Raw genomic sequence first — 12,748 nt, forward strand, 5'->3', positions numbered from 1 at the left:
AAATTCATCACCTCTAATAATGTTATTCTTGTCAGGGTTGAGAGGTCTCTGCTTTGCATTCAGACCACAATGGGAGAGTCGGTGTTTTCGCTGAAACCCTGACTACAGACTAGGTTTTGATAGACATGAGGGAACTGTGAGATGCACTACTGCTTCTGAATAATAAATTGATTTTAAGTCACCTCGGTGTTTATTAAGAAAGTGTTTGTAACCCAAAGTCCCAACTGCCCCACTAGGTTTTGACAGACTGTGTACTCACATGTCCATATTGATGATTTCTGAGTGTGTACGTGCATGTTTATGTCAGCTTCCCATGTGCACCATGCCCTGTCTGTCTGCTGCATGCTTTCATGCCTCTGATATAAGTTCTCTGACTTAGAGGGGATGCACAGGGTTCGTTCAACACCACAATATTCCACAAACAGGATCGTAAAGGCTTTAAAAGTTCCTAACAAAATGCTCTCTTATTCAACATCTGAGTTTGTAATTTAAAAAGAATCTATCCTTAACGCCTCACTTTTTCATTTCCTTCAATAATTCTAGTTTGAGATCTTGTCTGTGATGTTGAACAAACACTGGAGCAACTCTCCTCTTTAATTGCATCAGTAAAAATAAAACAAATCTCAAAAGTCTAAAACTTTTGGATTGATAAGTGAGTTTGGACTGATTATGTGGCCAAACCCTGGAGCAGTTTTAGACCAGTGAGACATAATGTTAATACGAGATGAAAAAGAGCTGTGTTCTGCTCACACCATATACTGCCTTAGAATGTAATTCTGTGATTGGGTAGATGGGTATCAAACCGCGTGCTTCCACTTTGTTCAGCTATACAAATTACCACAATTAAGTTTGCATCGTTACTGTTTTGCATTTTGACCCACTTTTTTTGCAATAGGTGGTGTGTTTCTGATGTTTGTACTGTAGATAGCAATCATCTGTATCTAGCTCACTTAACATCTACTAACAGCTGTGATACTTGCGGGTATAGCAGCCTCAGTGCCTGCTATGTTTCTGAGTCTGCCAGTCAAAGCACGTTTACAGGAAAAGTCCTTCTTCCAACTGAGTTGAGAGTCGCCTCGGGGTCGGTGCTGTTCATGCATCCAGAGGGAGGGTCGGGGGCATTTCATCAATGAAAATTTTGCTAGCAAATTTTCCCGAGACATTTCGAGGACAGCAGCCGTAGTTTACTTCCACATGCAGAAAGTACTACAAAGGTGGTCGTTGAAAGTAGTCAGAATCTATCAAATATTTCAAATTGTTATGGGTAGTCTGGAGTAGGAACAGTATTAAACCAAGATGTCGTATTCAAGACATCATTTAAGCATTTTGAATATTGCAGCTATTGTCATTTGTACACTACAGTGGTGGCAGTTCAATTACTTAAAGGGTGAGCATAGAAAGTTTTAGTCAGGTTAATACAGTTAATTCAGTTTTCCATGCAGTGTTAGGGGAGGGTTGGGGTCGGGCTGCAGTCATGCTCTCACATGCATTAGAATGGCGTAGCCCACGCCGTCTGTCAGTGATCAATCACTGTTTGCGTGAGCTAGCCAGTCTTTTAAACTCTCCCTCGTTTTACGTTCAAGTCCGTTTACATTTCCCTGTTTTGTCTCTTTGTCATTCTCTTTCTCTTTTTTTTTTTTTTCAAGCTCTGAAAGCAGGCAGTGCTCAGAAAAATAGACTACCGACCAGCCCCTCCATTCTCCTTACTCCTGCGCTTTTTCTCTATCATTTTGAGCCTCTTCTCTTCCCGCAAGCGGGCTTCCTCCTCTTCCTGGTCCTGTCGGCACTTGTGGAAGTTCTCCACCACCACGCCGACGAACATGTTGAGGACGAAGAAGCTGACGATGAGCAGGAAGGAGATGAAGTAGAGGAGCATCCAGGGGTTGTGGTTTCTTACAGGCTGAGGAGAGAAGTTTTCATTGTTTATCCAAGCATTGCTTCGTAAAGACACAAAACAAGCAGAGAAAACAACTTGTGCATTGGACCTAGTTCGAGCGGGCAAGACACAAAACCAAACTGCTACACTATGAAAACTAGAACAATGTGAATTCTCTGGAAACCCTTGGGTAACCTTGGTAAACTTTCCAAACTTTGCAAGGATAATTCCATGGTCACTGTAGCAGAGTCATGAATTTTCCTGATAATATCACAAATAAAAGTTTTAATCCCTGGGTTTCCAGTCACTCGATTAATTACGTTGCAAAAATGACAATCTACTATAAGGCACACGACTGCAGCGCACTGCACCACAGGCAGTCCTGGATCTGACGACAACAACATTAATTGACGCTTTGGAGATTCTGCTATAAACTCTCACTTTAGGCCATAGTTTCACTTCGAATCCAGCATCACTGAAGCACTCTCATTAATGTTTACTCTTATTTTAATACCTTATATACATTCAACTACTACCCTAACCTCTGTTTGTGCTATTTCTAAGGTTGGTATAAATAAACACATCAGCGTAACTGAGCTTTTATTGCTGATTATACCGATTTAGATCTCCCATTTAATTTTATTATTTTAAGTATTTCACACACAAAAAGCACTTAGCTGAAAGCAGGCATATAGTATTTTGCAGCACTAACTACAGCTTTTTCAAAATACTGTCGTATATTATTTTGCATAAGGTTGTAATGTTTTGCATAACATCCCAGTAGAGAGGAGGGTGAGCACAATGGGTTATAATACACAAAGGGCTGAGAGTGGATCAGGCTTTATCTAGCTGATAGAGTCATTTGCAACTATTTGGCACTGATTGTAAGTCTGCAGAACGGCTTTGTGTATTCCTCGCATCATTACCTGTTGGTCCACTCCCACCGCATCGAGCCCGTCGTACATGATGTTGACCCAGCCGTCCTTACATGACAGCACAAACAAAGACATCAGAGCCTGGGAAGGAAACAGAGATGTACATTAACTCAGCATACGCGGGTCCAAATATCATTACATCCATAGTTTCGACATTAGCATTGCATCTCCATTCGCGTAATGTACCTCGCAACGCTCTCTCTCCTTATGAGAACAAGAAGCTGTCAGTGGAAAATCCATATTTAGCCATGATAGCTGATTTAAAACTGATTTATATATCATATTAACATTTATAAGATGACCGGCCATGGTTTTTCTGAGCATACAGTAGAGAACATTCAATAAAAAAGGCAAACAGGTATACCATCTTTAACGAGTATATTGTCCTTGAGAATAAAAATCAAGAAATTGATCCCATTATAACTGGATTACTTGATCTCGTTTGTTAATGTAGGTATCTATGCATAGGACAACTCCAATTTGTCAAATGTAAATAAAAATCTATTATAGGCACAGCAATGTGATATTTCTGCCTAAAAACTTGTGTTAAAAATGAGGCACAAGTAATGAAAAATCCCTAAAAACAGCTCACATTGACATACTGATGTCAATGTCTCCATATCTCACTAACTACCAAACACCAGCAGTCGGTTAATCGATACCTGAATCAGGTTGTCAAAGTTGTACTTTCTTCGTATCCAGCGGTAGTTGGCCTGCAGACAGTCAGACTTGTTGGTGATGTTTTTTGTGTCGAGACCTTCACAATGGTAGAACTTCCCTTTGAAGAGCTGGAGAGTGAGAAACAGAGAAAGAGAGAGAGAGAGAGAGAGAGAGAAAAAGAAAGAGGTCTGCAGGGCTATTTGGCTGCCATTTACAAATTATCTCAATTGCATTGGAGCTTGAGGCTTTTTAAACATTCAGCAATTAATGCCAGGAATAAAAGGACGTTTCATAGAACACGTTCTTATCAGAGGTTTTCCCTGAGTGCTTGGCTAATAGCTGGCCTGGGGGTCATGTTGTTCCTTTTCACACTTAACCTAATTGTCATTCTTTCAAAACTCACGCTCTTGCGGAACAAAAGCCTATTGTCCATTGGGTATTCAAGACACGTCCAACTCCCGTAAGCCACAATCACATATGCAGTCGACATTTAAACTACAGAGGGTGTAAAACTTTGTTCTCAAGCGAAGGAATTAAAAAAAAAAAAAAAAAAAGCTGTATCATTAGTGTTGTTTGTGCAGTGGATCTCTAACTAGCTTACATGTCTGCAGTGAGAAACAGTTATTACCTGGACCCCCAAGATGCCAAAGACAATGAAGAAGGCACAGCAGATCAAGACAATGTTTCCGATAGGTCTAAGAGAGGTGATGAGAGTCTCCACAACCAGCTTCAAACCTGGAGCTCGACTGATCACCCTGGAACGCATAGACAGAAACACCAAAAATAGGCATCTTTATTCTGAGTACCAATAACTGCAGTGACTGAAACTGAAAACCAACATGCACAAGAAATACCCTACATACCTGAGTGGGCGAAGTGTCCGTAGTAGGCGGAGGACTCGGAGAATTCCCAGGATCCTGTTTCCGCCAGTATAAGCCAGAGAGACCAAAATGTCGACCAGAGACACCAACACCAATAAACCGTCCAGAATGTTCCAGCTGGACTGGAGGTAGCTCTGGTTCCCAAAGCAGAAGCCAAGAGCTACAACCTGGTGAAAACATTGTGGAGTTATGGAGTTTTTAAAGCAAATTAGGGCTATAACTATAAGGATAAAAATGGTCAAATAAAAGAAAACGAATGAATGGAAAACGGTGCTCTTTACCTTAACGGTCATCTCTGCTAGGAAGATCACAGTGAAAACATAGTTGGACACACTCAGAAACACTCGCTCCTAAAGGGGAGAGTGACATTCATTGTTTACCCACATCGTTAACCTTTTGGCATAAATATAAGACGATGCCAGTGACTATACGTATTATTTTGAAGGTGCTCTCTTTGAATGGAACGAGAGGAATCTGTTGTGTTGTACAGGAAGTTTATTGCATTGTTGGTAGTTTGAAGTCTCTAGTATGATGGGCTATTGGAGTTACATCCATTGGTCTACATGGTGTCTTCTTCAACAAATCAACCTCAAATATCTCTGGGCTTTGACCGGCGCATATGATATATTTTAATGATATTTAACTAGTGAACGTTTTCTCGAAATGTTACTGTAAAATGGATGGGACAAAATCATCAAAAACACACCGTGTAAGAAGATGGTGATCCAAAACAGACTGAAAGCTTTGTACATGACTAAATGTCTTGTTTTGGGTTTTGTCGCTGGTAATTTTTTGTTCTGTTTTACTTCACCTTCCTCGTGTGGTGGTTCTTTTCTCCTCCCCGACTGATTTCATCTGTGTCTTGCCTCCCTTGTGTCTGTACGCTTTCCCCTCTCTCTTTGTTGGTTCGTCTGTTATCCTACCTGAGCTTGCTCTGCACTGATTCCCCGCCTGTATTCACCGTGTCTCTCTTTAGTTTTTTGGACTATTTGCTTGGTCATTCTTTGGACTTCTTTAGTTTCTTTACTTTCTTTACCTGGGCTCTCCAGATGCCATTTGTTTGTTCCCTTGCCTCTAGAGCCTCCTTTATCTTTAGGAGTGAGTTTTATTTAAGTTCACCTTTGTTCATTATTCCTGCCTGGTGTCCTGAGTTGGGTCCTTTTCTGAGCTGACACTCCATCACACTATGTGGAAGAAAACCCTCCAAGAAACTACAGTTTTTCATGATTACTGCATCAACTTTACCTATGAATAACGGGCAATTCTCAGTTGTATTTTTAGATTATTTCTCTTTTATTGTTCACCGATTATTGAAGAGAAGGTAACAGGACATCTAGTGCTAGAACTCAGAAAAAGTGCACAGCCAATAAAAAGTGCCAGAAAGCTCACATGGGCCTTTCCTTCTATACTGAGACGCACTTGAAAGACCAACTGAGGTCACCCTTTAGCCCGCATATGACTGATTTGTTTAGGAACCCCTGGCATCCAAGCACCTAATAAGATCTGGACACACAAGCAGATTCTGCCTCAGGCAATTCAAACTCTCCCAAAGTAGGAAAAAGCAGACTGTCGAGCACAATAGGAAGCCTACCAAGGGATTTGTGCATTAGTTCCACCGGGGCCCGAAGACTTTTGCAAACATGTCCAACAATGGGACAAGATTTGCATGAAAGGGAAAGATTTAGATTGCTGTATCAAATCACCAAAGAACAGAGTTTCTTAAAGGTGAGCTTCTCAAACATCGCCATGACAAGGACCATGCACGTGATTTGAGAAAGATGCTTATGTGGCTGCATATTGAGAAATCCTGCCACGACTTTCGTCACTGCCTGGTACAGCCAATCAACTGTCACAACCCCTAGAGAACGTCCTCGCCATGTTTATTTCAAGTTTCCCCAAATGTGTCTGACCTCGGGCCAGAAAGAAATGGTTTAACATGTAGTCCCTTAAAGGAAAGAATCTAGAACAGTTGTGTAAAGTATGTGACACTGGAAAGAGCCACTGCACACCATACCACCCTGATGGAAACAGTTAGTGTAAGAGTTTCAATTACATTACAGGTGACCTACTCTGTGACCTCCCAACAGAACAGAAAAGGCAACATCACCTTTATACAACACAACAGAACATGTTTCCACCAGCTACTCTCCATATGAGTCAAAAAAAACAACCTGCATGTGGATTTTTCCCAACTCGGCTCCACTATCAGCGCATGATTGAGTAGTTAAACGTCAGAGAAGACTGAATGCTGCAAATGACTAAAACTGGTAGTGGACAGAAACCCTAATCTTCAGAAGGAAGTATCCACTTGTATGCAATAAAATCCAGGATGTCTGGGGTTGTGTGACTGTTTGGATGTCAAAGAAAGGGTTTACAAAATCTGACAAAGGAAAAGAGCTGAGCCAGAGGAAAACGATTATATCACAATATGATATTAATAAGACAGAGCTTAAAGTTCTCCTGCCACTGTTGACATTCCTGACTCTCTTTTACCTGAGCTGCACAGTTTCCCAAAATTATAAGAAAAATATAAGCCAAAAGATGAAAGTTCAACCTCTGAACTCCCAACTGCTAACCACACTTCATAGCTTGCTAACTGAAGGCCAAGTTGAAAATAACATCAAAAACAACAATGCTCAGCCAACTGATTTCTGCTGTGTTCAAACCACTGGTGTAAAACTCACAGAAAGCAATTGTTCCTTGTCACAGGAATGGCAACTTTTGGGGCAAATTATATAAAGAGTCAAATGAAGCTCATCTTCTAAACAGAGTATGTTCAAGCAGAAAAGCGATGGTTGATCCCCTTTTAATGCAACGTTAGTCCCTGACTGGGGAGGGGACTGTGCTCCTCTCCATTAAGGTATATTGTATATTTTTACATTATATATGTTTTGTAAAAAGTTTCTTGTAAAGTTTCCTTTAGTTTTTTTTAAATTCCTTTTTTTAATTAAACAAAGGCACTACTTCAGGGGCCGACCATGGTGTTTCCCTGAACTATTAGAGTTTAGTGACTCATCAAATGGACTATTGTGTGGTGTGAGTCACTTTAGCTTGCTTGAGTTGCGTGACAGTTTTGATTTGATTTAAAATGGCTCAAGCGGTTTGTTCATAGTTCTTTTATTCTCTAAATAATGTGACAATAGCCTCTTTCTTTTTACTTATAAGTACACACTAACCTCTCTGCTAGTGCACACTGTTTATTTTCTTTGCTTTCTCATTTATTATCGATTTGATTCATGCAATAACTGCACATTTTTCTCCTTTATTATTACCCGCATTTAGACCTCCTAAAGTAAAGTAAAATCAATATTTTTTTGGAATAGAAGTCCCTGGCTTAGGTTTTTTCTAGTATTTTTAGCATCACTCGGTCACAGGAGCATGAATTGTCCCTCAGAGGCTGTAATCTGCCTTGATTAATAAGTTAGAGTAACACTTACGAAAGGCAGAAACCGAGAGACGCAGCTAGAATGCCTGATAGCGGCAGGCCGGGTGAGCCTTACCGTGCTATGAGGCTGTATGTCGGGTCTTTCCAGAGCGATGGTGATGCAGTTGAGGAAGATGAAAACCAGGACCACATGGTCGAACAATTTGTGGGAGATCACAGCTTGGCACCACACACGGAATCTAAACGCACACACAGAGTCATCTATAAAATATCTACGGCCCATTAAGGCTATTGACCAAACAATTAGCAGCAAGAAAGTGGCTAAAAACAGAAGAAAAATCAGAGAAGGAAAACACTATAATTGGATTAAAGAGGCGAAAAGCAGAGAGGGAAAAGGGAGTGGTGCTGGAAATGTGTTTTTGTCTATGTGTGCCATAAGTGTGTTAATACAATCACATTTTAGAGACAAACTTATGAAGACAAAAAGCAAAAATTCATAACATAAATCCTAACTTTTTTTAGGGTAGGGTTAAGTTCAAGTTGTTATAATGTTTAGGATTAGTGCAATTCTTCAGGATATGAATTCAAGACAGCGTAATGTGTGAGTGCATGTGTCTTACGGGCTCTCTGGAGAGAACAAGTACAGCGTCCAGTCTTCATGTTCTTTGCACCAGCGAGGCTTCATGTTGTGGAACTCTTTCTTGACCCAGTAGCAAAAAGGACCCTGAAGAGGTGAAAGGTCCCACGTCAGCACCAGAAACAACAACAAAAAAACCCCCACCTTTCTTTATTATTAGTTATTAAATGTTCTTCCATCATCGTGTCAAATCGTAAAATCTTCACCACCACCACCCTCATCACACACTCTGAAAAGTTCATCTTCAAAAAGGAAGCATACAGTCACAAGTCACATTACATAAACAAGCAGCATACAGTGTCCTCACATTCTAACCAAGAACATTTCCACTTTTGCTTGAAAAATTACAATTAATTGGTCATTAACATACTTGATGATTAGTTTCTTTGTTTACAAAACCAGTTATTTAGCTCTACACTGCAGCTCTATAACTGATAATACGGAGTACGCCACTTTGTTTGCAATGCTTTTGGATCAAAGTCCAATGCAGTAATTCTCACTCAGTAAGCATGAAAGTAATTGTTCTCCCAAATTGGTTCAGTTTTTAAACAGTTGCACATTTCTGTCTCCTGTCCAATATATTCATACATACATTCAAAATCGTGCTCTTTTAATTGACACTGTCTGTTATGAATGTTGTGGATCAGTAGTAAAACAGCTAAAGAGGAAATGCACCTCCTCTCTAAAAACAGATGACTGCCCCTACTGAACTAAAAGCTGTGTGTACAACAAACAAAAACAGTACTTCGTTGTCATGAATCAACAGTGGTGATGTATTTTGTATGTATTCCTCACAAATCTGTTGAAGAACTGCTTGGATATTAAAACCAATGCTCTGAATGCCAAAAAAAAATGCTGGGGGGGGTTTGAAAAGCATGTTATCTTTTTAAAAAGAGCCAAAATGACACTGATTAAAATCTCTTTTTTCTACATGTCTGTTTTTTTTGGTTTTTTTTTAATCGCCAAAAATTAACAGTTTACTCGAAGTGGTTTCTGTGAAAAAGAAAAAAAAAATCTGTGCTCCTCCTCCTAAGCTGTGACTAAAATTCAGAGACTTCCCAGCTGAACTGCAGGCTGTTTAAACAGAGCAGGTAGGAGTCAAACATGGAAACAAATACAAAAGTACAGTGTGAAATATCTCTAGAATTTAGAGTTTGTGACACTTGTTGGCACCTTGAAAAATATTGTATTGATTGCAGATTTTTCCGGCCATGGTTGTGTTGCTTCCATAGAAGTCCAGGATTTTATATTGCAGAGAAAAATGAGCAAACAGTGAGTAAATAATATGAAAGGGGCAAATAACACCAATGTTCAGCGGTTTAAACCCTCAGATGGAGAATCAGTGTGTTTGCCGACTGATTCTTTAAACATGTTTAACTGAAGAATTTTTCTGATATTAACTGTGCACTGCATAATGTCACTGGAAAAGAACACAAACTGTGTTTGAAAGTAAGAAAAGCTACTTTATAAGGAACCTTCTGTTCATGTCCCATCAACACTTGTACCATAAAACCCATTTTAAAAAAAGACAACAAACAAACAAACAAAAACTGATGTACAGTTTAAACTGCTTCCAGTGTTGCTGATGTTCCGAATTTAAATCTTTGGGGGAAAAGTAAACATGTGTTTCATTGCATAAGTGGATGCAGATAATTGGACCATAACAGACGGGCCTCTAACTTAGCAAGTCCACGAGCTCAATAGAAAGTATTGTGAAACTCATTAAAGTTTGTAATAAAACAAACACTAGAAAGCTTAGGTGCACAGCTTCTGTACTACAGGATTCTAATTAAAAACAGCCCCAAAGTCAAGCCTCTCAGATGCTGCTTATTTGGCAAATTGCCACTTAAGTGAGAACGTGTGCATCTGGATGTGCCCTTCTATGTGTGTGGATGAAAGGAACCTGCTGCTCAGATATCCTTGGAGCTGAAGTCCATAATCCCTGATGGAAACACATGCGGAGAACGACATGTATGTACACGTCTTGCTTGGCACGTGGATGTACACCCTCGCAAACACACATGCAAACACACACACCCGTGCATCCATACGCTGCCTGCATTAAGCCCGCCGTCGTCCCCTGCATCCAGGGACACGCCTTTTGTTTCAGAGGATTTCATGGCTTTAGAAACTCAATTTGGAGTCAGTAAAAGCATGAAGACTGTCACAGCAAAAGGTCATCCAAAAGCACCAGGGGAGTTCACCCCGCTCTGGCTTATTCACACACACACACACACAAATATTGAAGTACACTGGCTGTACGCGCGCAAGTTGTTTTATACCTACTGAGAAAACAATTACTGCTCAAGCCAATCAATTAAACCATGACAATTAGTGTCCCTCCAGGCGTTTGGAGTGCGAACGCAAAACACACACACACACTAGAGTTTGTTAAAGTAAGAAACAAAGGGCAAAGACAGACAAAGGATAAGACGAGAAAAACAGAAATAAAACGTGTAAACAGAGTCAGAGAGGACAGATTAAGAATTTACATAAGAATGCGACTCCACTGAGACTCGACTGTCACCAGGCCGAAAGAAATCCGTCAGACTTCTTGCTCAGCCATGTGTGCATAATTGTAAAACAAGCCACAGAGCAAATTAAACACACAGTATCCTGCTGGGGACCTTTAAGATCTGCTCAGAATCCCACATTAAGACTTCCCAAATGGCCTTTTCTTGAAAGTTATGACTCATGTTAACTTACGTCATCGTCCATGTCGTCTTCGGGCGAGGAGTCATCTTTGGAGTCGGAGTTCAAGTTTGGGTCGTAAGTCACAGTCCTCCCGTTACAGTCGCCGTATTCCGCAATTATGGAAGGGCAGAGAGTGGACGCCTGCAGCAGCTCCAAGGACCCCGGCCTCAGTCTGCTGTTCACCCCGGCCTCGTCCTTGTCGTCCCTGCCGTCCTCCTCCTCGCCGCCTTCCCCGGACAGCAGACTCTCCCTCTCTCCGCTGGTGTCTCGCCGCTTGAGGCTCGGAGCTCTCCCCAGGCTGTTCCAGCTGGAGCGCCGGCTCCCCCACGAGCTTCCCGAGCCACGGGGAGGGAGAGGAGAGCGCCGCCCGGGGCTGGAGAGGCCCTGAAAAGAACATGAAACAGAAACAAGTATAATGTCGGGGAGTTACAACAAAAGATCTACCTGAAAAAAAAAAGGTCATTATGTTTTGATATGTCGAGTGTCGCTTCAGTCTGAGTTTAACAAAATTGCAAATGTTCAAAGACAAAGGGCTCTTTATTTAAAACATTTCCCACATGGGTGCCACATCATCCAGAGAGAAATCATTGTAGACAAGGCAGGGGCAAGAATTTCTGGGACTGAATAATGTGCTCTCCACAATGTCTCAAACTATTAATCTGCTACTTCACTTTTTTTTTTTTTTCCCCAATTTGATCAACTTTACTTAATGTCTCACATTTTCCCTTTCCCTCCTCTGATAACACCAGGTGATTATCGGCGCTCTATTTTTCCACATCATGGAATAAATCATTATCTACATGTGCCACAGTGACGGATAGTTGACTGAAACTGCAAGAAAAAGAAAAAGAAAAAAATAAAGCACTTTGGTGAACCTGCTACTTGAGGAGACATCATTGGCGGCTTATTTCCCAGTCTGCTACCGTACCAGGATTGAATAATAATGTCAAATCAAATCAAGAAATCGATCAGTATCCATAAAGAAAGACTAAGTGGGGAATTGTTCTCTCTCGCTCAGTGTAGAATTTCAGGAACTGATCTCCTTTATGGTGTAGGATCTCACTAAATTGGATCTGATTGATTTCTATGAACTGTGGGCTGAAACATTGGAAACTCAAACTCACCGGCTTTTCAGGCACGTTGTGATCCTAAATTTGCAACCATTGGGTGTGTTCCTATGAAGTTTGTGTACTTGTGCATGCTTTGTAGGTTGGCTTCTACTAAGTATGCTTTGTTTGTATCTGCGTCCGTCTTGTAGCTTTAAATCAGTTCGGTGGGAGCTTTGCAGGGTGTAAAAATGTGCTCCATTGTTGTTCTGAATCAGCCACAAAGGAAAGGGATGTTTTGTCTGAAACGTCTCATTTGGGAAGAAAAGAAACATGCAACTTTATTATTCACTTTTCCTCCAAGATTTGATCGCTTATGGCATCTAAACGTGTTCCTCTTTAGTACTGATTAAAAGCAGCATATTTTTACGTTTTTTTTTTTCCCCCTTCCTGCTGTAAAATCACTTCACCACCTCTCTAACCATCTACCCCTCATGGCAGCTCAAGCACACCAGCTCACCTCTGACTCTATTCAAATACTGTAAAGCTACTCTATGCTGCACAACAGCACAAAGTCATAATATTGAAGTAATTTAAACGTACGTGGAAACCAATTCTGAAAAGAATAATGACA

At 40.8% G+C, this 12,748-nt stretch overlaps 1 protein-coding gene across 1 annotated transcript in view; it reads right to left on the bottom strand.

Moving 5' to 3' along the window:
• The window catches only part of cacna1ha (calcium channel, voltage-dependent, T type, alpha 1H subunit a), a 78,377-nt gene that overhangs the window by 18,517 nt on the left and 47,112 nt on the right, over positions 1 to 12,748 (bottom strand). The window contains exons 17-25 of the mRNA XM_008301622.1: positions 11,081 to 11,452; positions 8,358 to 8,461; positions 7,853 to 7,976; positions 4,634 to 4,702; positions 4,335 to 4,519; positions 4,100 to 4,226; positions 3,474 to 3,599; positions 2,803 to 2,892; positions 1,708 to 1,900 (exon numbers count right to left, since the gene is read on the bottom strand). Coding sequence (XP_008299844.1) covers positions 1,708 to 1,900; positions 2,803 to 2,892; positions 3,474 to 3,599; positions 4,100 to 4,226; positions 4,335 to 4,519; positions 4,634 to 4,702; positions 7,853 to 7,976; positions 8,358 to 8,461; positions 11,081 to 11,452 — 1,390 coding nt within the window. The remainder of the gene's footprint in view (positions 1 to 1,707; positions 1,901 to 2,802; positions 2,893 to 3,473; positions 3,600 to 4,099; positions 4,227 to 4,334; positions 4,520 to 4,633; positions 4,703 to 7,852; positions 7,977 to 8,357; positions 8,462 to 11,080; positions 11,453 to 12,748) is intronic.

Source organism: Stegastes partitus, unplaced genomic scaffold (assembly GCF_000690725.1).
Source record: "Stegastes partitus isolate 25-593 unplaced genomic scaffold, Stegastes_partitus-1.0.2 Scaffold1692, whole genome shotgun sequence".
NCBI classification, from domain to species: domain Eukaryota; kingdom Metazoa; phylum Chordata; class Actinopteri; family Pomacentridae; genus Stegastes; species Stegastes partitus.